At 52.3% G+C, this 27,999-nt stretch overlaps 3 protein-coding genes and 1 non-coding gene across 9 annotated transcripts; 2 read left to right on the top strand and 2 right to left on the bottom strand.

Annotated features, from left to right (window-relative positions):
• Positions 1-10: 10 nt before the first annotated feature.
• Positions 11-23,198, bottom strand: LOC147042062 (uncharacterized). 4 transcript variants are annotated; one of them, XM_085937062.1, is made up of 6 exons: positions 23,024-23,198; positions 22,583-22,696; positions 21,642-21,722; positions 3,681-3,881; positions 2,825-3,039; positions 11-1,985 (listed from the first exon to the last, which is right to left on the bottom strand). In XM_085937062.1, exons 3-6 carry the CDS (start codon positions 21,664-21,666, stop codon positions 1,863-1,865), a joined length of 564 nt encoding a protein of 187 aa, XP_085793188.1. In that variant the 5' UTR covers positions 21,667-21,722; positions 22,583-22,696; positions 23,024-23,198; the 3' UTR covers positions 11-1,862. The 4 variants fall into 4 exon arrangements, with proteins under 4 accessions (XP_085793188.1, XP_085793189.1, XP_085793187.1 ...); XM_085937063.1 differs by lacking the exon at positions 23,024-23,198 and having other exon boundaries at positions 11-258; positions 22,583-22,738; XM_085937061.1 differs by lacking the exon at positions 23,024-23,198 and having other exon boundaries at positions 22,583-22,738.
• ptk2bb (protein tyrosine kinase 2 beta, b) lies at positions 17,367-25,267 on the top strand. 3 transcript variants are annotated; one of them, XR_015068839.1, is made up of 31 exons: positions 17,367-17,515; positions 18,306-18,529; positions 18,799-18,977; positions 19,038-19,125; positions 19,208-19,287; positions 19,354-19,416; positions 19,489-19,543; positions 19,609-19,749; positions 19,829-19,903; positions 19,977-20,078; positions 20,153-20,270; positions 20,356-20,395; positions 20,458-20,492; positions 20,569-20,613; positions 20,691-20,788; positions 20,856-20,937; positions 21,001-21,101; positions 21,167-21,282; positions 21,364-21,464; positions 21,847-21,936; positions 22,010-22,214; positions 22,289-22,397; positions 22,462-22,521; positions 22,597-22,719; positions 23,510-23,662; positions 23,855-23,890; positions 23,965-23,989; positions 24,067-24,101; positions 24,178-24,293; positions 24,389-24,469; positions 24,537-24,682. XR_015068839.1 is itself a non-coding variant. In XM_085937059.1 (31 exons), the coding sequence occupies exons 2-31, from the start codon at positions 18,335-18,337 to the stop codon at positions 24,750-24,752; spliced, it is 2,982 nt and encodes a 993-aa protein (XP_085793185.1). In that variant the 5' UTR covers positions 17,374-17,515; positions 18,306-18,334; the 3' UTR covers positions 24,753-25,265. The 3 variants fall into 3 exon arrangements, 2 of the variants coding, with proteins under 2 accessions (XP_085793184.1, XP_085793185.1); XM_085937059.1 differs by having other exon boundaries at positions 17,374-17,515; positions 24,178-24,312; positions 24,537-25,265; XM_085937058.1 differs by having other exon boundaries at positions 17,370-17,515; positions 23,510-23,890; positions 24,178-24,312; positions 24,537-25,267.
• On the bottom strand, positions 24,870-27,962 carry chrna2b (cholinergic receptor, nicotinic, alpha 2b (neuronal)). Its single transcript, XM_085937060.1, has 6 exons — positions 27,887-27,962; positions 27,145-27,296; positions 27,025-27,069; positions 26,838-26,947; positions 25,390-26,440; positions 24,870-25,328 (listed from the first exon to the last, which is right to left on the bottom strand). Exons 1-6 carry the CDS (start codon positions 27,960-27,962, stop codon positions 25,203-25,205), a joined length of 1,560 nt encoding a protein of 519 aa, XP_085793186.1. The 3' UTR covers positions 24,870-25,202.
• Positions 27,348-27,430, top strand: trnal-uaa (transfer RNA leucine (anticodon UAA)). The gene has a single exon. It is a non-coding gene; the product is annotated as a tRNA-Leu (tRNA).
• Positions 27,963-27,999: the final 37 nt, after the last annotated feature.

The following is a 27,999-nucleotide window of genomic DNA, read 5'->3' on the forward strand; positions in this document are numbered from 1 at the left end:
GTAGAAAAAAAAAAAAAAAAAATCAGCATCAGATTGGCTTGGTTGGTTCTATTCAGGTTAGAAAAATTGAAAAAGCCTCAATAGAAATGGTGTCAAATTTGTATCCAACTTGTATAAAAGGAGGAGAAAAATAAAAACAAATCAGCACTCGACGACGGTTTGGATGCCGTCGGAATATGAAAAGAAGACACCCAAGGCTCCATTCAAAGATAAATAATACTGGGCACCGATGGTGACTCCTTCCTCCTCCTCCAGCGTCTTACAAAATCAGAGTAGGAAGTTCAGCACGGCAGTAGAAAAAAAAAAAAAAGATTACAACAACAGTTTGTTTGTCTGTCTGTCTGTCTGTACAGTGCGTGTTGACAGCAAAGAGTCCAAAAGTGTGGCGGGGGGGAAAAACAAAAAACGTGGCGCCGCGCCTCGTGGGTGGGGCGAGCCCGCACGCCAGGCTCGCAGTTGTGTTCCTCACAAGGCACGTTTTCGTACATTTTGATTGTCCGTTGAGTTGCCCTCGCTCGGCGCGCGCCAGGCACATGGCTTTCGTTCGAGGCGAGGGATCAAATTATTAGGAGATCATTACAAGTTGGACACAATAGTAGGAAAATGAGGTCATATTGCCACAACAAAAATGACAATTCAAGTTTTGATATCAGAAGAACAAAATGGTCAATTTGTACAGCCCTGTGAGGAATTTCTGAAAAGGGATGGGATGCCCGCTCGCCTCCCTCCCTCCACGACTGTACAACACGCCGAGCTAGCGCCTGTACGCTAGCAAGTGTACACCGGAAATAAATAAGGAAATAAATAAACAAAATAAATCGCGGGAGGTCGAGGAGAGAAAGCCCACACCGTGTTAAGCTAGGCTAACGGGAAAGATGGCGTCGAAAACAAATCGGCTCAGCGTTCGGTGTTTGCAGGAAACAAACGGCGAGGATCTCTGAGAACCAAACGCGGAGGTCTCAGAAATAAAAAAAATCTGAAGCATCAGACTGTCAAGTACTCCGTTGAAAAATGACAACAATCAACATAAATCATCAGTGTCAGCAAATTGTGGTGGGGCCAAAGCGGACTACACGTCTACCGATGCCATCGTTTTGCCCGATTGTCAGACGTTTCCGGAAGATCCACCAGAGCGCCGCCCGCAGGTCGGGCTCGGTACTGCCGTTTTGAACATCAGCCATCGGTTCGAGAGAATATTGCTCGACGCCTCGCTCGCTCGCTCGCTCCAAAGATTGTCCCGAGAAGTTTGGGAGGCGAAAGCTTCCCGGCGGTCGTGATTGTTGACCGCAGGCTCGCAAAACGTCCGCCGTCCTTCGTCACGTAACTTCAAGTAGGATGATGACACCATCAAATGAGCCGGCGGGCGCTCGGTTGTGGAAGAGTCCAAAAAAGGGAAGCCGAGGGCTTGGATGCCAGGAAGAAAGCCCAAAAACAAAAGCAACAAGTTTTCTTTCTTTCTCCTGGATGCGGCGGGGGAGGGACAATCGTAAGGCATTCCCGGCCGGGGCCGACCGTCCCAGTTCACGTCCGAGAACAAAATCGAAAGCTGTACAAAATAGGTCATCTGGCGAGTCGTATTTCCAAAATATCTCTTCAAACTCAATGGCTTCTTCTTGAACAAGAAAAACGGGGGCAATAGGAGGGGAGACACCCCCCACCCCCAGGAAAAAAAAAAATGCCATCAGCCTCCGTCCAGCGGTGACCAGAGTTTTTTTTTCTTCTCTATCGCTTCTTCATCAAACCAAAAAAAGCAAAAATCAGAAACCCGTGTTCCACCTTCCAGTGCCATCTCTAACAAGTCCGCTGCCTTGACAGTGGGGGGGAGAAAGATGCGGCGGCCGGGCCCGGGGGGGGCGGGGCCTTCATCTGTGCTCTCGGGGCACGAGACGCGGCGCCGCCGGCGGCCTGGGGAAGAAAAGGAAGCCAAACACGGCCATGGTGAGCCGCATCCAGGCGGGCAGGTTTTGCCTCTGTTGCCGCAGGAACTGCCAGGAAAAAACAAACAAACATTTTGGTCGCTCCTCAAGCTTTGGCTGTGAAAAAACAAATGAGGACGTGGCGCGTTTGCGTGCGTGCGTGCGTGCGTGCGGGAGGGAACCAGTCGCTCCGGTTTGTTGACGTGAGACGTGTAGACGTGAGTCTATGGCGCCGTTTCAAAGTAAAGGCGCTGAAACCGTTAGCATATTGCCAGGCTTTCTTCAGGCATTTCTTATTTTGGTTTTCGCTATTTGTAGCGGAGCAAAAAATCTTCGGGCGTCCCACTTAGGCTGCTCTCTCTCACTCATCTCCAAATGTTGCGCCCCGTTGCGTAAGCCAGCCAGCCGGCCGGCCGGCTGCTAATGTTGGCTTGCTAACATGAAGGGGCCGAGCTGCCGCCAGCCCGCCAAAAGCTAGTTGATGTCCAAGTGGCGCTGCCGATCGGAACACTAATTGACCTTAATTGAACTTTGCTGAGTTGATTTCAACAATCGTCTCCAAAATACCCGTTCTGGGCTAAATGGGGGGGATGTCCAAAGTTGGGCCCGGGAACCAATTGTGCCAAGTGATTAGCGCTACAGCGGGCGGGCGGGGCGGGACCACGGCCGGCACAAGCGAGCTATTGTCGTCAAGTTGTTGACGATGAGCGGGAAGTTATTTTTAGATGAGCGCAGAGAAACAATCGCGATTTGCTCTCTCTCAATCTTTGTCTTTCTTCCAACAAGCCCCCCCCCCACCACCACCTTTTGCGTAAGCACACCTTGTTGTCAAGTGGCTGAGCACAAAAGACGCTGGAGTCCTCCTCCAGACGCTGACTTTCTGAGTGTGTATCTGTAAAGTGGCTTACCACATCAATGTGATCCTGCTGGAACTTGTCTCCCATCTCCCGGAGTTTCTGTCCGATTTGCCTCTCCACGCTCAGCGCCTCTTGCTGGCCGGGCCTCTCTGCCATCCGGTCATCCTCCTCCCGCCGCCGCCGCCTCTCGTGTTCGGCGGCGGCGGCCGGCCTCGCTCCTCGGTCCTCCGGTTGCACGGCAAAGCGCCAGCGCAAGGCGGCGTCACCTAGCAGGAAAAGCATCGGGCCAAATGTTAAGGCGGAAAAGTCAAAGCGAGTTGTGCAAATGGTCGCTCATGGAACGGATTGAAGTCAATTGTTGTGTCTGCTTTTTAGAACAGGTTTGCGCAATGGAAGCATTTGACCTCACATAAGAAAAGAGCAGCAGGAAAAACAGCTCATTATACTCGCTTTCTTTCCCCGGGCGATGTCGCGGAGTTTACCCGTTGCCTCCAGCGTGTCTTTCTTGGTTGGGTCATGCCTCTCAGGGGGAATTTGGACTTTTTAGGGTTGTTGTTTTTTTTCCCCCCTTGCCATGTGCTGAATGCCTCACAAATGAGTGTGAAATTGGGACGCGGCCAAGGGTCCGGGTTTCGCCGACGGCCAGACGAGCCCAAACAATGGCGCTGGCGGCGTTACGCTGAGTCAACAAACAACACGCGCCGCCGCCGCCGCGGCTTGCCCGCCGGCGACTCAATTCTCGTCACGCTGATTTGATTAGGATGTCGTGAAACAAGAAGTTCAACTGGCGGAGTTATCGCCGGCCACGCCGAGCACGGCGCAAATTCTTAACTGCCGCACGGAAACAAAAAGAAAGCCAGACGAGGGGGAGTGAGCAGGCGAGTGAGTGCATAGGCCCCCTCCTTACCGTGCAAGCCGCACGCCAGCGCGCCGTTGTTGTTGTCGTGGGCGCCCGGCGCGAGCGGTAGGGCGAGCGAGACGGTGCTCTGGCCAGATTCCATCGGCGCGGCGTACTTGAGGTCCCTGAAGTGCGTTCCCCGAAGCTGCGAGGTGGGCCGCGGCGTGTCCTCCTCCTCATCGTCCATGGGACGCCTCAGCAGAAAAAGCCCTGCGGACAAAGCGGCAGGGGCAACTTTAATGGAATGCGCCACGGCCGTGTTCTTGGAAAGCCAGGCTACCGGTGGAATTTGTTTGGAAGAGAAACAAAAAAAGGAAACGAAAACGACCAGGCGCGTTATCAGTGGAAACATGGCCCTCTGGCAGTTGGAAAATGATCTCAGTGTGTCAACAATGAATGGAAATCAATCATGAGTCATCGTAAAGTCCCCCCGCTAAGAGGCTTATGTAAGCTAACGTTAACGCACAAACAAATGCGCATTCATATGTTGCTCCGCGTGGAGGAATCTATGGAAAGACCCGGCCGGCGTGGGCGGACGGCCACAAACGTTTCGTCGAGCCGTCGGCGCCGATTTTAGCGCTAGCCGAAGCATCCGCGCGAGCTAGCTCGGGCCGGCTGTTTTGCGCTCACGCGCCGGATACATTTGGATTTTCCTTTCGATATCGGAACGAGAATCGGTTTCCGATTGCTAAGTCGGATCAATAAAAGTGAAAGTCTTTAGGGGATGTCGCTTGATGAGGAAACAAGAAGTTAACTTCACACGTCATGAGTGGTAAAAGTGACTCCAGCATGCTTGGAAAAAAAAAAAAATAAATCGATGATTTCTGCACATACTGTATGACACAGCATCTCTTGCGACGCGCCCCAGAGCACAAGAGTGCACACCGACCGCAGATGCACAAGAAGAAGAAGAACAAGCCCCTTCCGCCTCGCGGTCGCTCGCTGGCAAGCGCACAAAAGACGACGGCGGGTGAAACCAAAAGGTGCAGCTCCAACGTGATTCATCACTCCATAAATGTTCAAGTGCTCTTTTCAATCTTGTTCAATTTGTCTTGATTTGCTACCGTTTGTTGCGTAAGTGCAGACAAATGGGGCTGGGTTGGGCTGGGCCGAGGCTGCTGAAAGCGGATACGCCGGGATTGGAAGTGCGACCGGGCGGGTGTGGGTGTCCTTTGACCTTATCCAGCCAAAAGAAGAATCAACAGCACCCAGAGATGAATGGTGATGCGTGCTCCTTCCACTTGAACACGCACATTGTGAGCATCCTCACAATTCACAAGCTTGGCCACCCCCAAGGGCATGAGGGCAGGCCTGCCTGCGAGCCTGCCTGCCTGCCGCCTGCGTGGCTGCCTGCCTGCCTGCCGCCTGCGTGGCTGCCTGCCCGCCCGCTTGCATGGCTGCCAGCCACCACAAAAGTGGAGCGGCGGCGAGTGTCTCCCTCTGCCGCTCCATCTGTGCGCTGGGCTCTTCTCCACGCGCGTTGCGGCAAAGAGCAACTTGCATGCATACAAACAACAACAACAACAACAACAACAACAACAACAACGCCGCCATGGATAACAGAACCGATTGGAGTCGGAAATGTGCGCAGCTGACCTGACCATGAATTCGCGTACCCGACCCAGGTCCCCCGGAAAGCCAGGATTGATTGGCGAGTCAACGCAAACGCTTACATTTTCCTGCTCTGATGAGTTTTATTGACAAACATATCTACGAAATGAATCATGCACGCTGAAACAATGAACGACTTCAATGCATGAAAAGAAGACAAATGTGTTCGACTACAGTGGTCAAGTTTGCGTCAAGTTTGCGTCAAGTGTCCTGACGTGACTTGAAGGCAACCAACGAACGGGCGAGCGAGCGAGCGCACTTGATAACTTTGAATGAGAAAAACAACAAGTTCACAGAACCGGATGACGTTTGGTGAGCATAACCTGAAGAAAATAACTCGAGTCTGTTATGGTCCATAAGAGCACATGCACGCGGTTCTTTGAAAAGCTCCAGTCAAGCCCTCACTGACAGTCCGGACCCCGCATTCTTTGCCCGGGCATGCCCAGCAACCAGCAAAATCAAGTGAAAAAAAAAAAAGGAATCCAACTCACCGCCAGTCAAAGCGATTCCCGTTATAATGGGTGGTAGGTATCTTGACAACGAGGCTCGTTGCTTTTGAGTTTTCTGAACAGACGCGCGTTAGTTGCCCTGCTCGCGTCCGGGCGGGCGGCTCGCTCGCTCGCTCGCTCGTGATGTGTTTGCTGAGAGGCGGCGCGCGGCTTGTGTTTTGCCTGAGTTTCCTGGAGACTCCGCCCGCCTCGCTTGGATAGCACACGCCTTCCACTTCAAGTGTGCGTGCGTGCGTGCGTGCGCGCGCGCTCCAGGCAATGTTTTCGAAAAACACATCATTACACGATCAGCACCATCACACTGCGTTGGTTTCCTGCCTTCTATTTTGAGCACCAAAAAGTCACTTTTGCAAAACGACGTATATTTTCATCGTTTTCAACTGTGTGACTGTTGCTGGAAAATGTAGGATTACCCAAATCACGCTCCTAATTCCCCTTAGCCCGCAGCATGAAGCATTAGTGGACGTTCATGATGTTTTTATCCATCAATTAATTGTTTGCATATTCAACGAAAATAGGTTCATTCATTTTGGTCAATTTAGGAAAAGTGTCAAAGCGGGCCAAGTTTGTATGCGTGTGCTGAAAAGAGAATAAAGGTTGGAAACGTAAGTTTGGAAGTACGGCCGGCGGTCGGTCGGTCAGTCGGTCGGTCAATCGGGTTTGCATGAGGTTGAAATCAAAACAAAGTGCGTGTCCCTTTAAGAGCCCTGTTCCTCCTTTAGCCGCCAAAAGCTGGTGACAGGGCTCGGACCAATTAGGTGCTTTGTTTTGGTCCCGCCCCCTGCTTGGTCCAACCCGACACGTGGAGGGGTTGAAAAACACACACAACCCCCCCCCCCCCCCCCCCCCCCCCCCCATCAGGCATGGGACTCACTCGCTCGCCCGCCGCTCAGCTGATTGCAAGCCGCTCGGTGATGGAGCGACGGCACGCGATGACTCTCCGCCTAACGCAATCAATCAAACAATCAATCAGACTAGCTAGCTAGCAAGCACACGATTCATAATATCAATAAAGAGTCATGTGCCCGCAGTGCGCCGGCGACTCTACGCGTCGTGACAGAGGAAGAAAGGTGAAAATGAAGCAAATGAAAATGTGTAAAGCCAACAGCAATAGCCCCCCCCCCCCCCCCATCTACTGTACCCTCCACCAAACTAGTGATAGACCACGCCCAAGTGATGTTTTCTGTCGCTTTCAATAGAGTTTGGTGCCGCCCGGGAAAAAAACTGACAACATTGTGTCAGCGATTGTGCATAATCCGCCATTAAATATGAATACAGGGCCCTCCCTCCCTCCCTCGCCGGCTCATTACGTTTGTTATTGTTACTTGGAAAGCAGCAGGCATGCAAATGAGCTCCAGCAACGCCTTTTCCCGCTATTGTTACATTTGCTAAACGAAGGAGTTCGTTTGGAGGATAATTACAGTATTTCTGCAAATAGAGCCGAAGCCATGTTTATTTACTCAAGTGCAGATGGGAGGGAGCGCTCCAATAAAACAGACACGCAGAGCCTCCGTTGCTGCCGTTTTGGTTTGCAACTGTATTCCAACGGGTTCCGCCGCCGTCCACTCTTTGCCTGCATGCCAATGAATCAACGCTTCCAGAGGCTGAGATGGTTTGAGAAAGGCGACCGAAAACAAAGCGGCGCCTTTATCTGGAGTTTGATGTTGTAATTGTGCACTCGGAAGCCCCTTTTCAATAGGTGGGGTCATTTGAAAAAGTCATTAGCGCCCGGCGCGCTTGTTTTGCCTCTCCGAGTTGCACTGGCGCTTATCAATAACTCATTAGCTCGGGCAATTTCAATTGTAGTTCATTACGGCATCCGCCAAGGACTCATCACTTAGAGGGAGGCGAGTTGCGGCAGGCCGTTAAGTTAAGCAAGGGCATTTGCAACGCAAATCACCTTCTTGTTTTTCTTGTCAAAGCTCCCCAATTTGCACTCTGGCGTTTGGGCCAAATCTGCTGTTTACCACTTTGCCATTTTGCTTTGTTTGTGGCGAGGGCGTTGTCAAAGCTCCAATTTGCACCTGCGTGGCAAATTTGGGATGGTTTGAGCCACGCTAAAAGCGCCAACGACGTGACCGTATTGAAAAGCTCCGTCTGTCAGCACCTCCTGATTTGAAGGCTCACTCAGGGTTCATCCAAAGGTAACACGTTTCAAGCCCGGAACACCACGCACACACATCTCTTGCAGTGTCGTGACACCACTTTTAACGCCCCGTGAAATAAATGAAATCCTATACGGAGAAGAAAGTTGTAAACAGAACACGTGTCGCGCTGACAGCTTGTCATAACGCCGACACCTGCGATCCGTCCGTCCGAGTCGGCCATTTGCACTTTTGTGTCTTTGTTGACCATGCGGGCCTTTGCCATTGTTTCATATTTTGACACCTAATTTGTCACGACGGTATTTAGCCTTCAATCTTCGCCCGGCCGGCTTTGTTTAATTATGCTACCGACACGCGTGTCGAAATACACACGCTCAGCACAAGCGAAACGGTTCCGAGGCTATTTTACGCTTTGGCCCAAAAGCGGCAAGACAGACGAGTTGCTTTTGGAGCGGGCGGACCAAACGTGCGTTTGGATGCTTTATGGCCAGCGTTCCCGTCCGCCGGAGGGTGGGGCGCTTGCTTCTTCCACCCAAGCGGGCCTTCCGGAAGACACAATGAGATTTCGGGCGTGTCGGATGCGATGACTCGCTTGCTTTGGCTTGAGACGGGAGCTTGAAATCGGGAGGAAAATGCTCTTGTTTTTGAGCACGGCGGGGGGGGAGCGGATGTTCTCGCCACGCAAACTGTCAAGTGTTCTCCAAAGTTGCTCGGCGTGCGCGCCGCGCCACGCCGTCTTTGCTTTTATACGCTCGCGCTTTAAAGCGCTGGCTTCTTTCCCGACGCCTCATTGGCCGCTCGCGTCGGCAGGTCGGTTGCCGTGTCGTTGAAAAAGAAGACGGAAGCGGCGGATGGAAATAGAGTCAGAGTTGCTCTTGTTTCTACGGTAACTGTGGACGGGGAGGTACCGGGAATAAAAGCACAGGCAAAACAAACCTCCCCTCCCTTCTCCGGTGGCAACAGCGCAGCAATTGGTTCTCGTTTCCTGCGAGGACAGGAAGGAAGGAAGGAAGGAAGGAAGGAAGGAAGGAAGGAAGGAAGGAAGGAAGGGTAGGCGAGGATAAATCGAAAAAAAAGAGAAAAAAAAAAAAAAACACGCGCCCGCATACACACACACACACACACACACACACACACACACACACACACACACACACACACACACACACAAGGTCCCCGAGTAGCCCGGGAGAGGTTGCATCAGAAAAGCAAGAGACAAACATGCACACTCGACTTGCATGTGCACAGAAACACACACACACAGCCCATCACATGCTCCACTTCACTTCTCCACCCCTTTACTTGTTGGCCTTCATCCTCACCCTCCTCCTCCTCCTCCTCAATCTCCCGCCAAAACATCTACAGAAGCAGAAGCTGCCTAGAAACCGGCAGGGGGAACCTCAGGCCCCGCCGCCATTGGCTGAGCTCCCTAGCAACGGCGTAGGCTCGCGCAGCCAGTCAGGCGCGTCGCGCGAGGCACACTGACCCAATGAGACAGATTATTCCGAGGCAGCGGGCAGGCACGGTGACCTGGTAACAGGCGCCGAGGAGGCGGGCGGGCACTAGAGGCAGACCGGCGCTCCCCCATTGGTCGGCGCTACCGCTAGCCGGCCCCCATTGGTCGCCGGCCGGCCGGTCGACTCCTCATTCATACATTTCCCCCCCCAACCCGCGTTTGGCGAGCCCCTTTAGATCCTTTGCCGCGGCCGCCCTGGCCTCAAGGAAAAGGCGGCTGCCCAAGGTCAGGGCGCAGGCGGCCGCCACGGGATTGGCTGAGGCGGGCGGGCGGGCGGGAGCGCCCTAGTAACAAGTCGGCGTCAACACGGGATTAAAGGCGGCCCGTCGACAGCTTGTTTGACAACACCGGCAAGCCAGTCCCATGAGCTTCTTATGCTCGCTCGCCTTCTTAATTCCGGGGGTCTTTGACTTTTGGGCCAGCGGGAGGATATTTCGGGGATCGCTAAGTTTGAGAGTTTTTCAAAATAGGATGGCGGTGACCCCACCCCACCCCGCCGGTGACCTCACGTCACAAAGAGCAGCGCTTCAACAAACAAATAGCTCAAAAGCACTCCCAGTTTCAATTTGCCATCAAAGGAAAGCAACGTGCACGAGAATCTCACTGTGCATTTTTACAAACGGTACGTTTGTTTAGGAACACGCCGACGTTCCAAATTGCTGGCTGCGGCAGGGTAGGGAATTCATGTCAATATCCCGCAGGATCGCCACAGATACTTAATGAGTTCAGCAGAAGAAATTCCAAGAGTTTAGCATACCGCCAAACGCTTGGTGGCCGCGGGGCGGCAAGAATATAGAGCCAGCCATTAGAAAAAAAAACAGGAGGGAGGGGAGGCACATTGAAAGTCAACAACCAGGCACATGCGTGCGCCAACCGCTGCGCAATGAAAAGCATTTCTGAAACCGAGCTAGTTGAATGTTTGGAATATGCAAGTTATTCTCTGCAAAATGACCCGTTCAACTTTTTGCTTTGGATCATCCGCGAAGCCGCTGCGCGTTTCATTGAGCCCGCGGGGATGAAACCAGGAAATAAAACATGAAGGCATTGTCTCCAGGAAAAAAAAAAAAAAAAAAAAAAAACGGCATGCATTTGGCATGTTGGGGCGCATCACGAGGACCGGCCGGCAGTGGGAGCAGAAATCATGAAAGATTTATGAATAGCCAGCAAAAATCTTTTCTTTTCTTTTCTTCCTTCGCTCGCAGGAGCGCATGCACACTTCCAGTTTGATTTCACGCCGTCTTTTATTCTCATGCAAATGAAGGAAGGTGCTGGCCAACAAAGAGATTAACAGACACTAAAAGTCCCTGAATGAACTCGAGAAATAAATCGGAAATGGTTTTGCTTTGGAAGCTGTGTTGTGGAAGATGCTAACTTAAGTAGCTCATTTGCCAACAAGCGGCCTAATGGAGCAGCTATCTCCAACTCCAACCATGATGCTGCTTACTGTTACCATCTGCTCGAGGGCTCTCTATCGGAAGCAAAAAGAGGACATGCCTGCTTTCCTTTGAAGCTTGCCGTCGTCGGCCTCCGACGGGGTGACGTTTTCTTGGACGGAGGGACGGGGCCACCTCTGAAGATCGGACCAGGACGGCCCAGAATCGCCATCCGAGCCACGGCGGCGGATTCCCGGGAAGAGAAAAGCGCCGATGTCAGCGGCACGTTGTAATTGATGCAGCTCGGTCACGTTGCCAATTGAACGCCCACCCCAAACCTTTTGGAACGTCATTTTGGGACCCTCGCGGCAGTGAATGTGTTCATTTGGGTGATCCTATTTTGTGCTTGCTTTAACACTAAGGTGCATGACTGAGCCGCAAATTCAATTTATCGTCTTTGCGTTGGCTACCTTCCCATCTTCCGACGGGGCTTTTTTTTTTCCGAGTCGCTCGTGCGCCGCGCCGCCGCGTGGCTAGCAGATGTTGGGGCGAGAGCAGGCGTACGCTACGTGTTAGCAGAGGTGGCTAATGGACATCCAGAGAATTTCAGGCTTGCGACCGGTGCGCCTTTGTTTTAGGCAGACGGCTTAGCGGGCACACTCGTGGCACCTGACGCCACATTCACATTCCTGCTGCTCTGTCAAGTGGACTGACTCCAGCAAGGCCGGCCGTGAATCATCCTGCCGCTCATTAGCATAAAGCAGAGCGAGTGATGACTTCACGGGCGCTGACGTCTTTTTGTTCTCCGAGACCAACCATCAAATATTTATGAAGAGGATTCCGAGACAGTTTTTTTTCTCTCTCGCTCTCTCTCATTGTAAAACGTCTGCCGCACCTAGTTAGGAATCCAATTAAGTGTCCAGGGGCCTCACAAGCCGGGTTGGCTGATGAAACGGTCTGCCGCCACTCATCAAACGGCGTGTGAAGCCAGAAGGCGGATGTGTGGTAAAAGTTACAAGCGCGTGGCCAGAGCCGAGCGGGAGTCCTCGTGGCGCTTAGAAGGGGAAATGGAAGATGAGCCACAGCAGCCGGCGCATCAGCCCCTGAATTGACTGGACCTTTGATTGCTTGTTAATAACGTTCTGCTTTACGATGTCATCGATAAATCTTTTTACGATGCCGACGTGATTGTTTTGGGTTGCGTGAGCGCATCAGAACTGCAAAAGCAGATTTTTTTTGGGACGACGCCCCGTTAGCGCGAGGTGAGCGGCATGCTAATTTGGGCCTTTAATTGCCAGTTGCGCTACGATCGCCCGGAGCCTATTAAAGTCATCGTTTGGCCGTCCCGTGCGCCCGCTTAAGTGGAACACAATTAGCCAAAGTACCCGGCCCAGTGTAACCAAAGCCGCCATGACATCATCATATCTTTCGGGGCGCTCACACGGGGATGAGCTCATTGCCTGCGTGGCCGATTTGAATTCAACTGCGTATGGCTTCCATTGGGACGCTAAATGTATGCAGCGCTTACATCAAAAGATACTTTTTAATTCACATTTCACAATTAAAAAGTAGTTCCTCTGAAGTTTTGCAAATCTAAAGGCAACTTGATGTGCGAGAATTCCGATATTATATATATATGTCTATATGTGATGCTCCACCACTTGTGTCCAAATATGTCAAATTAGGAAAAGCTTCCAAAACGGTGGCCATTGCTGCAAATTGGCAACCCGGCTTTAACCTTCACGCTTGGTTTTGCAGATCAAGGCCTGAATGAGAGCCCCTCACTCCTCATTGTTTGCGCAGACGGGCCCGCCCCTCCCCAAGACGTCATGTCAACAAGGCGTGAAAAGGGGTTACGTTACGCACGCCACCGCCGCTTAATTAGAACGCCGCGTTGGCTAAGTGGAGTCGTTGCCATCGCGCAAAGTGGGCGGGGCGAATTCGCTGGCATGGTGAACAAATAGACTTTGTGGGCCGTTTTATTCACTTCACCAGCTCTTTGTACGCGTGAGGGCAGGTGTCCATCCCCCATGCATAAAACATGACAATAGATGACATCATCCCTCGCTCCAACCAGGGATTACGGAGGAGGTCACATGCTTGGCACCACCTTTGACCTTCTTTGTCTGACTCTCCTGCACTTTGGTTTACAAAAAAAAAAACACCACTTTTTCAAATAAGAGCGGAAAAAGTGAGTCAAGTGTCAAGTTCTGATTTCGGGGTGTGAAAGGCTCCATTGATGGCATCAAAGAACATAGGCAAGTAGTCCCCCCTCTGAATGAATGACTGATTCTATTTTTAGGGTCCAGACTAGAGGTTAAGCCCACCACCGCCCATCCGGCCCAAAGGGGCTTTCTCCTCTTTCTGAAGAGGTTCTGCAGGTGTCCGGAAGGGGATTTTGGGCCGGGCTGGCTTGGCTGGTTGGCTGGCATGCTTTGAAGCCTCACTCCGCTTCAAGGGTCAATATTTGTGAGGAGAGGAATGCAGACTGGACAGAAATAGACACACAAAAGTCCCGCTTTCAGGTGCCACCGCCAAAAACATGACATGACAATGTGCACTCGGACACACTCACAAACACACGGCAACAACGAGATAAAGGGCCTCACGCTCCAGGGCCCGCCGCATTCCTGACGCACCGCGTCACAGGCCCCCGGAGGGGAACTCCGACCAAACCAGTCGGCCGATTTGGAGTGGAAAGGTTGCGCCGTGGCAACGCGACGCCACGGCAACGCTACGAGGAAGTAAGGCGGCGACAAATGATGGAGGGGAAGAGTGGGTCTGAAGGGGTCTGACTCAACGGCAATTTGCAAGCAACTGCTGCGCAGTTAATAAAAGAAACAATCGTGAGGTCGGCAACTGGAAGGTCACAGGCGCCGGCTGGCTGGCTCACCACAGCTCAATGGAAATGCCATCAATCAAAATAGATTCAAATGAATTCAGTAAAAATGAGAAGGATAACGATGCCACGTTAGCACTGAATATTTGGATTGTGTAGGAACTTTGGGGTTTCATTGTTTTTCTTTCTTTCTGCCCAGCCACAAGTGGCCACCTCAAACCTCTGCCACGCCACCTGACTTGCAGCCAATATGGCGCCTTCAATTAGGAACGCTCCAGGCCGAGCCGAGGGCAGAGTTGAGTCGATAGACATCATCGTCGCTTTCCCCGCCTCACCTGATGTGAGGAAGCCTCCGCTCGACGCCATCAATTATTCACGCGACTTTCGAGGTACTCCCGCTCCATCCGGAGGCAAGACCGTCAAGGTTGACAAATGCAGACAGTCAGGAAATGAAACAATAACTCAAACTACATTTCTTCCATTTCACTGAGATCCATAAAAAGTTGGAGGTGCGTGGAATAAATAGCTACAAAATGTCTGCCATTCGCTACCCCTAGCTCGTATCACATTGGATTGACTTGCGTGAGCGTTCTTCAAATCCAGGTCGAGCAAAACGACAAGGAAGGAAGGAAGGAAGGAAGGAAGAGCAAGTGTGGTTGATTTAGCAACTCTTTGAACAGCGTTTGCGCTCTTAAGCTGCCCTTAAATCCCCGACACGGATCCGTCAAACGTGAACGCTTTGTTCCGAAGACGCGCCTCTTAGCCCGACATTTTTCCCGCTGTTAGCTTAAAAAGCGGCCTAGCCGACGTTTTGTCCAATGCTGCTTAAAAAAAAAAAAAAAAAAGGCTTCTGGGTCAATTTCTTTGAATGGCTTCCAGTTTTTGAAAGTCAAGAGTCACAATGAATTGACTTAGTTCTGAAAAGATGAAAATTGGAAGGATCTATGTGGGCATGAGTTGGGAAGCATTCCAAACACAGCTGATTTGCCGTTTGTCATCCTTTCCACGACAAGGCAGACGTTTCGCTCTTTTTGCCCAGATACAGCCCGAGTACGAGTATGCGCCGTGCCTGCGCTCGTGTGGCGCGGCGGGTGGGGTGTGTGTGTGTGTGTGTGGGGGGGGGCAACTTGTTTACAGCTCTCGTTCGCACGGCGCCCTCTCGACGGCGAGAGAAAGACAGCGGCGGCGCAACTCCACGGGGCCAAAGTGCATCGGCGGATGGGATAAAAATACCGCCGGTGAGCGGCTTCAACGAGCATGGCGGGCTTTCCGCTGCCATCGGCCCGCTCTGCTTCTAAGTAGGTTAAACCCAATCTCCATAATATCAGAAGATATTACACCCAAAAAAAAAAAAAAAGGGTGGGGGGGGGGGGGGGGAGTCGTCTTACGTGACGAGCTCCGCAGGGTGACAAACTCATCCAGGGACTGGCGCCGCATCCCTGATTGGTCCCAGTGGGCCAAAGATTGCAGTGTGCATTGACATGCATTATGAAACACATGAACCGTGGCGGGAAAAGGCTCTTTTCAAACGGCCAACGAGGCCAGGCCAGCGGAGCGGAGCGAGCGCCCACACGTTGGAGCACCCACAACCGAGCACACGACACCCACATGACACCCACGCGTGCACGTTGAAAGAGGCTGGCAGCGTTGAGCACTGTTGTGAGCTGGGGAGGGGGGGGAGCTAAAAGAAAGAGAGAGAGAGAGGAGGCGGGGCAAGCGTACAAGAATGACATCATCTTCCCTGAAATGTCACCATTAGCTGACTACAGGGGTGACATCATCGCTCCTGCAATCCCCCCCCCCCTTGTTTCATCCGAGGTGGTCCGAATGCATGTTTGCGTGCTCGTCTTCTTTCTTACCTTGATGCCACAAATTTAGTTCTTACTCCCTTGAAAAGAAATTTGTAATGATGTTTTGCATTTGGGTGCAATGAAGCGCGTGCATGCTGGTTGTCATGTCTTGTCATCCAACAGGAGTGTCCACAAAAGCCCATACATGGCCCGCGCTACTTTCACGGGCCATACATGGCCGTTTCCAATGTCAACACACACCTAGTGTGAGTAAACGGTGAGTCACGCGTGTGCAAACACATTGTTGAAATCCAAAGCGCACTTTGTCAAGTGGAAGCGTATCATTCAAGTTGTTAAGCTTGACTGAGGTATTTTCCTGCTTCCTGATTTGTTGGAACATTACGGTGTTTAAATAAATGCAACGTTGAATTTTCTCGCTTGTCACTTTGACGGCGTGGCTACAATTTATGTTTGGAATGATTCACTCTCACTTGCGCGTGGGCCAGCAGCTGACAGTGGTAAAAAAGCAGCCAAGCGCGGCGGCCGTGTCATCAACGCTCGTTAATACGTGTCCAAACAACCCCCAGGGGGGAAGGCCTCTCTATCTGTGGACTATCTGACCTCTGACCACTCCATGCCACTTGAGGGTCAGACAAATGTTTGAACAGGGATCGACCTTCATTTTAAACTCGATTTGAGGAGCCGCTAAAAGTCCTAAATGGCCACGGCCCGCGCTGAAGCCGGCCGGCTTCTCTCAACTCCTCGTGTGATTTGAGGACACGCAAGGTGGAACGGCGAGGGGGGGGGGGGGGGGCTGACCGCTGAGGGGAAGGGAGGATGCGCAAGATGAAAGCATTCCAGGTCAACTATTTGCACTGGGAGCCTCAGGGCGGGGTCGGCGGTCATTTAGGTGGGCCGGCCGGAGCGAGCGTGGCTTTTCAAACACTTCATTCCCCCCCCCCCCCAAAAATAGTCGAGATATGTCCCACCCAAAATGTCTTGTGGCAATAGTTACACAGTCAGCAAAAATGGAGTCATACTGGGCTGGGGGAAGAAAGCTTCACACGAGTGACAATAACAAAGTGCCACTGCTTGACTTAGTCAGCGTAGGGGTCCCTCTTGTGGATGGAGAGTGAACTGCAACGCTACAGATCAGCCAATTTGCGTCAATATGATTCCCCCTTCCAAGTGGCTTTAAAAGACTTTCAAAAAAAAAAAAGAGGTAGCAGTGGCTATGTTTGCTCGCTGCTTGCGTCAGAAAGCAGCTAGCAAAGCAAAGCACAGCAGCCACCTGCTGTGGATTCCTGGCCTTCTTGGCCTGCGGAACCGCCGTGTTCTTCTACTGCTGCTGCTGCTCCTGCTGCTGTTGTTGTTGTTTTTGTTGTGCCCCAGACATGAACCCCTCACAGCTGTCGGCATTGCACCAGGCTCAGCCAAAAAGGACCCTCCCTCCCCTGGCATGAGGCTGCCCAAGGACAATTCAACATACGTGTGGAAAAACATCCCAACAAACTATGTATAGATGATAAAAGTAAATGTATAGGGGTGTAAAAAAATGCACTTTTTTACTCCAGGCTTTAATTTATAAATAGTTAAATGAGATGAAAAGATAACATGCAGCAAACGACATTTTTAGAGCGGACTTGTCCCAAACTACAATGCATTTCTGGCGTTGTGGCGCCCTCTGGCGTTCATAATAAATAATACACCCAAAACATTGCAATAATATAAAAACATCAAAACGAGAAGATTTTTCAATCGAAATAATAAACATCAAATCAGCAAAAAAAAAAAAGCAAGGTTTAATAGAGTTTTATGAGATGGGGGGGATAAAAATGATGTTTTGTTTCTACTTGTACACCTCTGAGACTCATCCACAACATTTGGGTTTTGGTTAAGCCATGTTAGAAATCATTTTGACACTACATAGCACATGTACTCTGCCGTTGTGCCGCAATAAGGAAGTAGTCCCACCTTCCTTTCCAAACACGCACGCACACGCACGCACACACACGAGACGAGACGGGACGGGACGCGAGCGAAAGACTCTCTCAAGGGAATGCTTGCTGTTACTTCTGGCGGCTTTAACATACACTGGCAGGTAAGACTCCACGTTTCTTCCTTTGCGTTTGCAACAACGCGCCTGGCTTATGTAAACACGCAGGTAGAGGAACCACAACAAGGAGGCCAAGATTTCCCTGGAAACTTGACCTTTGTGGTCACTCGTGAGCATGTTGCTCATTTGACACCCGTGGAAAGTGTCGCTGCCTGTGTACAAATGATTTACAAGTTGTAAAAAGCACTACGCTGGCTTGTCGTGAGCGAGAGAACTTTGCTCGGGAGCGCTGCAAGTCTGAGCAGGTGAGCACACGAGCCGCCGCATTCCAGCGCCGCCTCACTTGGCTTTTTAATGGCGGCTAAATCGACACAAGAGGCAGCGGCCTCGCTCGCTCGCATCGCAGGTAGTCGACAAATCCTTGTCAGAATCTTCTGATCCAAATCAGAATAAGGAGCTCAGGAAAGAGCTTGTTCCTCTCCAGCTGTGGAATTTCATTCATCCCAATGTGACACTGACAACCACTCCTGGAAAGGTTCAACAATTGCTTCTGCTCACTCAGTTTCGGGTGCTTTGTCTCCAACATCAACTGTGGTCGATCCATCCGTCCGGGCGATTGCGCAACACACCGCACCCTCTCGTTCCCTCGTCACGAGAACACGCACGCACGCACGCAAACACACCCCCGCGGCCCAGCTCGGGAATGCGTGGCCTCGGGCTAAGCAAACACAAGGCCGCGTGCGCTACGAGCCGGAGAGCAAAGAAAAGCAAAGCAAAGGCACGGCGCCAAGCCTTTCGGAATTTCTAAGCCACATTTGTATATCATCCGCTTCAGCGTGCTATGAGGCCCGCCCGACCGTGACCATGTACGAGGTGATGTCCGGCGACACTCTGTCCTGGAAGGCGCCCAGCCCGAGACAGAGCCAGGCCGACCAGCCCGCCAACTCGCCGCCGCCCGCCGGCGGGCTGGTCAAGATCCTCAAGGTGTGCTTCTGCACCCACAATACCCTGGGCAAGAACTTCAAGCTGGTCAAATGTGACAGCTCCTGGCAAATCAGGGTGAGTGGAGAGGAGGAGTGCAAGTTGATCTTGGCTCGCTAACCCCGTTCCAATGTTTCTTTGTGATGATTGTGAAATGCGTGAAAATCCATCAAGTGCACGGAGACGGAAAGGCGCACGTTAGCACAGCTTAGCAGCGCGGCTAACCAAGAAAGGGGAAACCCCCAGCGGCGTTAATGAATGACTAAATGTTGCCCTTTGACAAGAATTAATACGCCACCGCTGGCTGGCTTTGCGCAAAAAGAGGCTCAAAAGTGGATTTCTCGCAGGCGATTATCCGCTCCATCCTCATCAGCGGGCGTCTGGGTCCAAACGTGGAGCACGGCGCCTGCTACGGCCTTTTGCTCAAGCACCTGAAATCCGAGGAGCTCCACTGGCTGCATCCCGAGCTGACCGTGAGCCAGGTGGAGCAGCGCTACGAGAGCCACCACCTGGAGGCCGAGTGGAGGTGAGCCCCCGACCCGCCGGGAGGACCTTCTTCTTCATCTTCTGCCGATTTCCCGAGCAGGTATGACCTTCGCATCCGATACATCCCCGTCAACTTCCTGGAAAAGTTCAAAGATGACCGCTCGACGCTGGTGTACTTCTACCAGCAGGTCCTTGAAAAGCCCCAAATATTGGCTCCTTTTTTTTTTCTTTCTTTGGCCAATGTGAGCTATTTTGGTGGTTTGCGGGCAGGTCCGAAGCGATTACATGCAGTACCACGCCAGCAAGGTCAACGACAACATGGCGTTGCAGCTGGGCTGCTTGGAGATCAGGTGAGGGAGCCGCGCCGCGGTCAAAGTCACCTCGACGTCTCGTGAACCATTTGCCTTTGCTTTCAGGAGGTTTTATAAGGACATGAACGCAAAAGGACTGGAGAAGAAGTCCAACTTTGAGCTGCTCGAGTAAGTTGACCGACACGCCGCGCCGTCCATCGCGCCGGTGCTTTTAATTCTTTGCGTTTTGCCCACGTGAAGAAAAGAGGTGGGCTTGGACCTTTTCTTCCCTCCGACGCTGATTAACAGCATGAAGGTGAGCTCCCTTTGGGTTTCTCAACTTTGAGCCCAAGCTGAACGAAGCTTTGGAATTTTTCCCAGTCCAAGCAACTGCGCAAGCTGATCCAGCAGACGTTCCAGCAGTTCGCCACGCTCAAGGAGGACGACTGCATGGTCAAGTTCTTCGAGACGCTCAAGGAGTTTGCCAGTTACGACGAGGAGGTCTTCCCCTGCGAGCTGGTGGTGAGTGCTGCCGCGCCATTTCACGCGCAGTGACGGGCGGGGCGGGGCAGGGCTTCACACGGACGCCGTGCGTCCACAGCAAGGTTGGAGCCTGGCGGTGGAACTGGTCATCGGTGGGCGGGGCATCCGCCAACGCACGCAGAAGAACGCGGCGGTGAGCGCCACACACACTTTGAGCTTCACGTTGCGCCCGACCGATGTCTGACCTCTCCCAATGTCTCGGTCAGCCCGTCTTTCTGGCCGACTTCAAGCAGATCAAGAAGGTGCAATGTCTGCCTCAGAGCAACGGCAAGGCTCTCATCAATCTGGACGTGGAAGGCGCCAGACAAGTACGCCCCGGCCGCCGCCGTCTTCCCCCAAAATCACATTGTCTCCATCGTACGCTTCTGGTCGGCCCGCGCAGCACTTGACCATCAACGTGGCCAGCGTGCCCGTCGCCGAGAACATGATGGATCTCATCGACGGTTACTGGCGCTTGGAGAACGACTCGGAGGACTCCATCATTGACAGACAAAATCACGGTACGTCGTGTGCTCTGGCGCCACCCGGTGGCGTGTTGAGGTAAAAGTTCGGCTCAGCTGACGCGTTTTGTCTCCCGTTTGTCAGATTCCAGCACGAGGAGCTCCCTCCCCGAGATTCCAACTGGGTGAGTTCACTCGTGTCCACGGAAACTTGTAGCCAGCTTCAATTCTTTTGTTTTCTCTCCAGAAAAATGGACAGCGCCCCCACGCGGCACAGTATGGGTACGCTGACCTGCCGCTTCTCACCGTCTCACGTCTACAAAAAGTCATTTGCTCAATAATCACATTGCGCTTTCAGGCTCGGACATCTATTGCGAGATTCTGGACGAGCGGCCCAGATCAGGTGGCTTGCGTTGGTTATTTTGCGACGGCAGCCGTTTTGGAAAAAAAAAATAACAACGTCTTCCGTGATTTGTTAAGCCGTCAAGTACGGCATCGACCGCGACGACATCTCCCTCGGGCGACTCCTGGGCGAGGGCTTTTTCGGCGAAGTCTACGACGGCGTTTACGCGGCGGCGGTAAGGCTGTCGTCTACAACTTGATTTTCCTCACGCGCCGACTTAGCGGTTCTTGTATCCGTCTCAGAACGGCAAGCAGGTCAAAGTGGCCGTCAAGACGTGTAAAGACTGCTCGGCCGACGTCATGGAGAAGTTCATGAGCGAAGCGGGTAGGTCTCACCGACACCCATGAGTTGGGAAAAAAAAAAAGGAGACTTTTGCGGCTTTGGCAGTGATCATGAAGAACCTGGACCACCCTAACATCGTCAAGCTCATCGGCATCATCGAGGAGAACCCCGTGTGGATCGTCATGGAGCTTTACGAATACGGAGAGGTCGGTGGCGCTCAGCAGGCGGAAAGTCGAAATATTGCGGGCTGACGCGATCGACATGTCTCCAGCTCGGCAACTACCTGACGCAGAACCAGAAGCAGCTGAGCAACACCACCCTGGTGCTGTTCAGTCTGCAAATCTGCAAAGCGCTGGTCTACCTGGAAGGCGTCAACATGGTGCACAGGTCAGACGACGAGACGGCGTCCGAGCGACCCCCCCCCCCCCCCCCCCGGTTCGGCATTCACGAGTGAATTTTTTTTTCCAGAGACATCGCCGTTCGAAACGTGTTAGTCGCCAGTCCCGACTGCGTCAAGCTGGGAGATTTTGGACTCTCGCGCTACATCGAGGACGAAGAGTACTACAAAGGTTGGCTGTGCGCCGTTACGAAGTGAAAATAGTACCTTGGATAGATTTTGTGCAGAAGAAACTACGCAGTTCACATTTTCTGCCTGTTAAACTTTCATTCATTGCATCATTTTTGAAATGGGGCCATCAGACATATCCAAAAACAAAATACTGTGTAGAAAATAAAAACGGACTTACAATCATGTGGTCCGGGAGCAGACATCAGGAAAACGGTAGCGGAGGCCGACTTCCAGGGGGAAGCTTGTCATTCAAACAGCCCTTCAGAAAAAGGAATTGATATCATGAAAAAAAAATCATCATAAAATTGCTTCATTAAATCCAAAACGTAGCAGCGATTGCACAAAAACGCCGAGTGTCCAAAAACAACACGATGAAATTGCAGCATCGGTGACGCGATTGCCCATCAAGTGGATGGCGCCGGAATCCATCAACTTCCGACGCTTCACCTCAGCCAGCGACGTCTGGATGTTCGGTCAGTGGCGCCTCGACGCGTTCCTTTGAATTGAGGCCAGCTCGCATTCCGACGCCTCCCTCGCTTCGTCCAGCCGTGTGCATGTGGGAGATCCTGAGCCGAGGCCAGCAGCCTTTCTTCTGGCTGGAGAACCGAAACGTCATCAACCAGCTGGAGCAGGGCATCAGGCTGCCCAAGCCCGACGACTGCCCGCCGGCGCTCTACTCGCTCATGACGCGTTGCTGGTCCTACGACCCCAGAGAGAGGCCCAATTTCACCGAGCTGGTGATCAAGATCAGGTACGGACGGCTGGCTGGCTGGCTGGCTGGCTATCTTTTCCACCTTTATTTTTCAACTTGAATGTCTCTGGCAGGGACGTGCACAAGATGGAGAAGGAGCAGGAAGTGGAACGCAAGCGGGACCGAGCGCGCTCCACCAAATACTTTGACGCCAAGATCAACTTCAGCGAGCCACCTCCCAAGGTAGACGCTTCTGCGCGCTGGGAACCTCCAGAGACGGCGTGCGAGCTCATTCTTCTCATTGCAGCCGTCAAGAAAGAAATCGGGGCGTTTTGGGAACACGCTCAGCATCGGTTTGCACATTCAGGTGCTTATGGATGCGGCCGTTGAGTGGACTTAAAGAGCTGGAAGCAAATGTGCGTGCTTACGTGTGTGTCCGCAGTTGAACGAAGCTCTGTGCGCCAGCTCGCCAGACCTGGCCGGGCCGTGTGACTATCAGTCACCGGTGGACTCCATGAACACTCTGCCAATGCCCATCAGGTCTCCTCGACGTCGCAGCATGGGGGTAAAAAAAAAAATGACGTTAAAATCCAAACTGCGTGAAGTTGCCCCCCCCCCCCCCTTTAAAAAAAAAAGCACTCAACATCCAGTCAAAGTGTAACATTAAATTCAACCCCAACAACAAAGATGAACACAATCATGACATTTTGTACCAGCTATGATGACAAACAAATCATTACGTTTAAGTACGACAACGTCAATGTCGTCATTGGAAGTCGCAACAAACACTTTTTGGACTTTGTTCTGGTTTATTTCATTGCCTTGCCTTCAAATCTCGCCAAACATAATCACTTGACAGCTGCGCTTACCATTTTGTTGTTTATTTTGCATGCTGTCAATGGTCGTCTTCCACGAAGCAGCATTAGACAATTGTTCGTTCTTGTTTTGTGGTGGAAAATGTATTCACGGAACATTTATGTCGTTCCGAGTTAGCAACATCACACATTTCGTTTATCTTCGCGGGCAGTTTCTTCTTCGTCGGTGTCCCGGTCGCGACTTTTCTTCATTCAGGCACCACACCGCCCCAACAGGCCAATACGTAATAGTACAGTATACGAATGGCTTCAGTGTAAGTTTTTTAATCCTTGATGAGGTCAAATAACATTTAATAACATAAAATACAATTATCTTGACTTGATCGTAATACTCACACTCATTCTGGTGCAAAATAAGGAGGTCAAGTGACCTTTTTGGTCCTGCACGAGGTTATTATAGGAAACGGAATAAATATTCCATGGCATCGCTTTTGTGAATAAAAATAAAAAAAAATGGTGTAACTTCTCCGATTGTTGCAGGAGAACGACTTTCCCCTCGTGGAGCCCAACAGTCGTGAGGACGCCCAGCACCTTTGGCAGATGGAGCGCCAGCAAATGCGCCACACCTTACAGCGCCAGAAAGCGCAGATGGAGGCAGACAAAATGTGGCTGGAGAAAGAGGAGCGACTCCTGGTGGGGAACACAGCCTCGCTCGCGTTTGTCAACTCCCTCACCGTGTCCACCTGTCCGCCGCCAGACGGCGGGGTCCCCCTCGAGCGCCGAGGGCGCCCCGTTAGTCTTAAGATCCATGTGCCCCTCTTGAGCGTCCCAAAGAGAGGCTCCGTGTCGGTTTGCTATAAAATGAACCTGCCTGTTCTTTTACAGGACCCCGTGGGACCAGAAGAAGCCCCAGCACAAATGGTAGGCCTTGTCTTCATTTGAGATGGTTTTGATGTTGTCCTCATGAAGTGTATGTCCTTTTTTGTCCTTTGTAGCCAGATGAAGCACATGCTGAAAATGGTGAGTCAAGGAAAAAAGGATCACAACAAAGTATATTTGAATGAAATAGTAAATGAAAAGCATCTCGTGTTTTCCAGGCCCCCCGTCAAAGCCTCCTCGGCTCACGGCGCAGGTTATGACCATTTTTGGATGATCACGCCGAGCGCCGGCTTGACTTTCATTTTCTGATGATCTGTTTTCCAAATCAGCCGGCGCCCACCGCCGAGCTGGACCGCTCCGATGACAAGGTTTACCCGTGCGTGATGAACGTGGTGAAAGTCGTGGTGCAACTCAAGAACGACGTTGTCGACATGCAGCCTGAGCAGTACGTCACGCTTGTGCAGGTGACGCAAAGCGACGTCCCGTTTCAATTGGACGAACGGTGACGACTCACTTCCCCGTTGTGGTTGCTGCGTGCAGTCGGTGGGGATGGCCTTGAGAGAGCTGATCAGTAGCGTGGACGAGATCCTGCCCACTCTGCATGAGTCTGTGCGCACCGAGGTAGGTACCTCTCTCCTTTCCCTTCTCTCGAGCCGGTCGGATCTAACTTTACGTCGTCCCCGCCCAGATCGAGGGCACCCAGAAGCTGCTCAACAACGACATGGCCGAGCTGATCAGCAAAATGCGTCTGGCGCAGCAGAACGCCATCACCTCGCTGCGGGACGAGTGCCGCAAGCAGATGCTGGCGGCGGCCCACAACCTGGCAATGGACAGCAAGAACATGCTGGACGCCGTGGACCAGGCCCGGGTGCGGGCCAACCTGGCCAAGCCCGTCCAGCCCTGACTCAGCGCCGCAACCTTTAAATTATCTCATGTGTACATATGTCCCTTGTACATCCTGGCGTGCGTGTGCGTGTGCTCGTGTGTGTGTGTGTTGTCGTTCGACAAAACGGAGGCCTCTCCTCAGCAAATACATTTTCGGATTTTTAATAACAAGAGCCTCCTCAACGGTTCGATTTTAGATATAGTGTATAACATTACTTGGACGCCACCTAGGACACAACTGGAACGTTATCGATAAAATAGTCCAAGTAAAAAAAAAAAAAAAAAAAGCGGTGTCCCGACTAACTCTCACCTCTCGCTGTGACGGCAATAATAAATATATGAAACGTACTTGGAATGAGCCAATTTGACATTTGTTATAATAGGAAGAAAACATTCACCATAGCATCTAATATTGTACATGCTAGCGATGCTAATGTGTACGCTTGGGGAGTGGAAAAGAAGTCCAAGTCTAAATCATGCCCGCGAGCCAAGGAGGCAGGAAGAGGCCGACCGTGCCCAGCAGGCACACGATGATGAACATCCACAGGAAGATGCGGTCGATCACCATGGCGACGTATTTCCAGTCTTCTTTCACCTGGATACAAACAATGGTCGGAAGTGGACTTAAAGATCTGGAGCGCCGACGTTCTACTCACGCTGAAGTCGGCGTCCTCGGCCCTCAGGTGGTCGGCGACGTAGTGCACGCCTTCCAGGGCGTGGATGAGGCTGGGCGAGAGCGGGAAGTCGAGCGCGGGGGCTTCCTCTCGCCGCTTAACCGTGGCGGTCCGACCCGCCGGCGGCGGCCGCCTGGCGCTGGGCGTCTCGGGCCGCTGCGGCGACGGCGGGCGGAAGGAGACGTAGGACGCCAGAGTGCCCAACTCCAGATCCTCCAGCGAGCGCGAGGAAGCCTCTTTGCCCCACGTGGCCGAGGTGCTGACGCCGGGCCCGGGAGCCGGCCGGCCCCGGCGCCTCTCCATCAGCAGCCTGCGGCGCCTGGCGTTGGGCGCCGGCCTCCTCATGAACAGCCACCTGGGCACCAGGTCCAGAAAAACGGCGTGCACCCAGCGCGGCATCTTGTGCGTGTTGGGCGAGCGGTGGTGCACGTTGAGCACAAAGACGGTGATGACGATGGAGAGCGTGACGAAGATCATGGTGAAGAGCAGGTACTCGCCGATGAGCGGGATGACCAGCGAGGTGGACGGGATGATCTCGGTGATGAGCAGCAGGAAGACGGTGAGCGAGAGCAGCACCGAGATGCACAGCGTGATCTTCTCGCCGCAGTCGGACGGCAGGTAGAAGACCAGCACGGTCAGGCAGGAGATGAGCAGGCAGGGGATGATCAGGTTGATGGTGTAGAAGAGCGGCAGGCGGCGGATGATGAAGAAGTAGGTGATGTCCGGATAGATCTCGTGGCAGCAGTCGTACTTCTTGGTGTTGTAGGTGCCCACCGCGTTGACGATGGCCCACTCGCCGCTCTCCCAGTAGTTGTTGAGATCCACCGAGGTCTCCAGGCGCTCCAGGTCGATCTTGGCCTTGTCGTAGGTCCACGAGCCGAACTTCATCTTGCAGTTCTGCTGGTCGAACGGGAAGAAGGTGACGTCGATGCTGCACGAGCTCTTGTAGATGGCCGGGGGCACCCAGCGCACGGCCCCCGTGTGGAACAGGTGCGCCTTGGTCATGTGGGTCACCGCAAACTCGCCGTCGGCGCTGCCCACAAAAATGACGGCAAGCACACGTGAAACGGGAGCAATTGCAAATGTCGGAGAACACCGAGCGCTTTCATTCATTCATTCTACGTGCAGGAACATTCTTTTCATTTCCATCATCCTCTCTGAAATGAATGTCATATCTTAAAAGCGTCTCATTCATGAGCAGCGCTCTCGTGCCGTCTCGTTCGATCCTTTTTCAGAACTGCTCTTATCGGAGCTTGTAATGGGGATTTGTGGAGCTCCATTACGTATGACCGCTAGATGGCGTCAGAGTCAAGGCAGTTATTTTCAAGCATGCTCCACCGACGGTTACTCATGTTCATAATAACAATACTTACGACTACTTCGTCTAACTTCACCTTTTTTTTACAATCGAGTTATGTTTCTGTACTCACTTGTTATAGAGGACGATATCCGGGACCCATATGAGCTGTGACGGCACTCGGATGGAGGTCACGTTGTCATAATCTGACGGCTGCCAGCGAAGTTTGTAGTCATTCCACTCCTAGGGATGAAAAACAAAATTGAACTTGACATTTCTTTTGATGGTGATGACAAAGTGATGAAAATTTGCACCCCCACCTGCTTGAGCCAAACATTGGTCGTCATCATTTGGTTCTTCTCGTCCTGACAAAAAGGAAGTAAGGCTTCAGTAGAATTGCAGATACTTTTGTGAAGAAAAAAAAAAAAATGATGACTGACCACGTCGATGAGCTGAGCGATGGACAGTCCAAACTTGACGATGACCACGTCGGAGATGTTGGGAACGGGTCTGGACCACTTGTTGTAGCCGGCAAAGAGCCTCTTGAAGAGCTCGTCCTCGGCGTGGGAGTGCGTCTTGTCGTGGCACGCCACTGCCAGAAGAGAACTTTTTTTTTTGAAGGATGCATTTTCTTAAAACGTGTACCAGGATGGCCGAGTGGTTAAGGCGTTGGACTTAAGATCCAATGGACATTAGTCCTCGTGGGTTCGAACTCCACTCCTGGTAGTTGAGTTCCACAAAGAATGGTGTAGAAGACAGAGCATGCAGGACTTGCTTTCCCCTCATTAACTTTTAACACCACAGACATTTTGACAACCGAAATAAGAATAAAGAAAAGCTACAAACAAGACCACATATTGCACCCGAGTAGTCACGGCCGCGCTCTGACCTGAGCACGGATGCGTGCCCGGGGGGGCTTCCTGCAAATGTGCAAACGTGATTTCTCGCCCATGCTAATGGCCTGGCCGCGGGGCATTTAGCGGGTGGGCGGACAGGTGCGCTGGCAAACAAGCCATGATGTGAATTCCTAAGCGGCTGGCCCGCTTCCTCACCTCTCAAAGTTGATTTTATTGATTTGCTGAAAAGCGCCACAGCGTTTTGGGAAGGTGCCAGCATGGAGGAATTCTTTGGATTCTTTCCCTTCATCTCATTTGAAGCAAAGTCAAATGAAAAATGACGTACCTGCCTGACAGAAGAGCAGCGAGCAGAGCCAGTTGGCGGCGGCGAGGGCCGCGCACAGGCGCTTGCTTCGCTCCATGGCGGGCGGGCCAGCGATGTCACGGCGCTATCTCCGA

This window comes from Syngnathus leptorhynchus, chromosome 18 (genome assembly GCF_054491065.1).
Source record: "Syngnathus leptorhynchus isolate UIUO chromosome 18, UIUO_Slep, whole genome shotgun sequence".
Taxonomy (NCBI): Eukaryota; Metazoa; Chordata; class Actinopteri; order Syngnathiformes; family Syngnathidae; genus Syngnathus; species Syngnathus leptorhynchus.

What these genes read in the sequence shown, in the direction of transcription:
- ptk2bb (XM_085937058.1), top strand. Translation starts at nt 18,335, where the DNA reads ATGTACGAGGTGATGTCCGGCGACACTCTGTCCTGGAAGGCGCCCAGC. An exon ending in GAAGTTCATGAGCGAAGCGG is followed by an intron (nt 20,938 to 21,000) that starts GTAGGTCTCACC and finishes CGGCTTTGGCAG; the next exon opens with TGATCATGAAGAACCTGGAC. An exon ending in CAGCGACGTCTGGATGTTCG is followed by an intron (nt 21,937 to 22,009) that starts GTCAGTGGCGCC and finishes CGCTTCGTCCAG; the next exon opens with CCGTGTGCATGTGGGAGATC.
- chrna2b (XM_085937060.1), bottom strand. Translation starts at nt 27,962, where the DNA reads ATGGAGCGAAGCAAGCGCCTGTGCGCGGCCCTCGCCGCCGCCAACTGG. An exon ending in TCGCTCAGCTCATCGACGTG is followed by an intron (nt 27,070 to 27,144) that starts GTCAGTCATCAT and finishes CCTTTTTGTCAG; the next exon opens with GACGAGAAGAACCAAATGAT. An exon ending in GATATCGTCCTCTATAACAA is followed by an intron (nt 26,441 to 26,837) that starts GTGAGTACAGAA and finishes TTTTGTGGGCAG; the next exon opens with CGCCGACGGCGAGTTTGCGG.
- LOC147042062 (XM_085937062.1), bottom strand. Translation starts at nt 21,666, where the DNA reads ATGTCTGCTCCCGGACCACATGATT. An exon ending in TGCTCCCGGACCACATGATT is followed by an intron (nt 3,882 to 21,641) that starts GTAAGTCCGTTT and finishes CTTTGTCCGCAG; the next exon opens with GGCTTTTTCTGCTGAGGCGT. An exon ending in GCTGGCGTGCGGCTTGCACG is followed by an intron (nt 3,040 to 3,680) that starts GTAAGGAGGGGG and finishes TTTTCCTGCTAG; the next exon opens with GTGACGCCGCCTTGCGCTGG.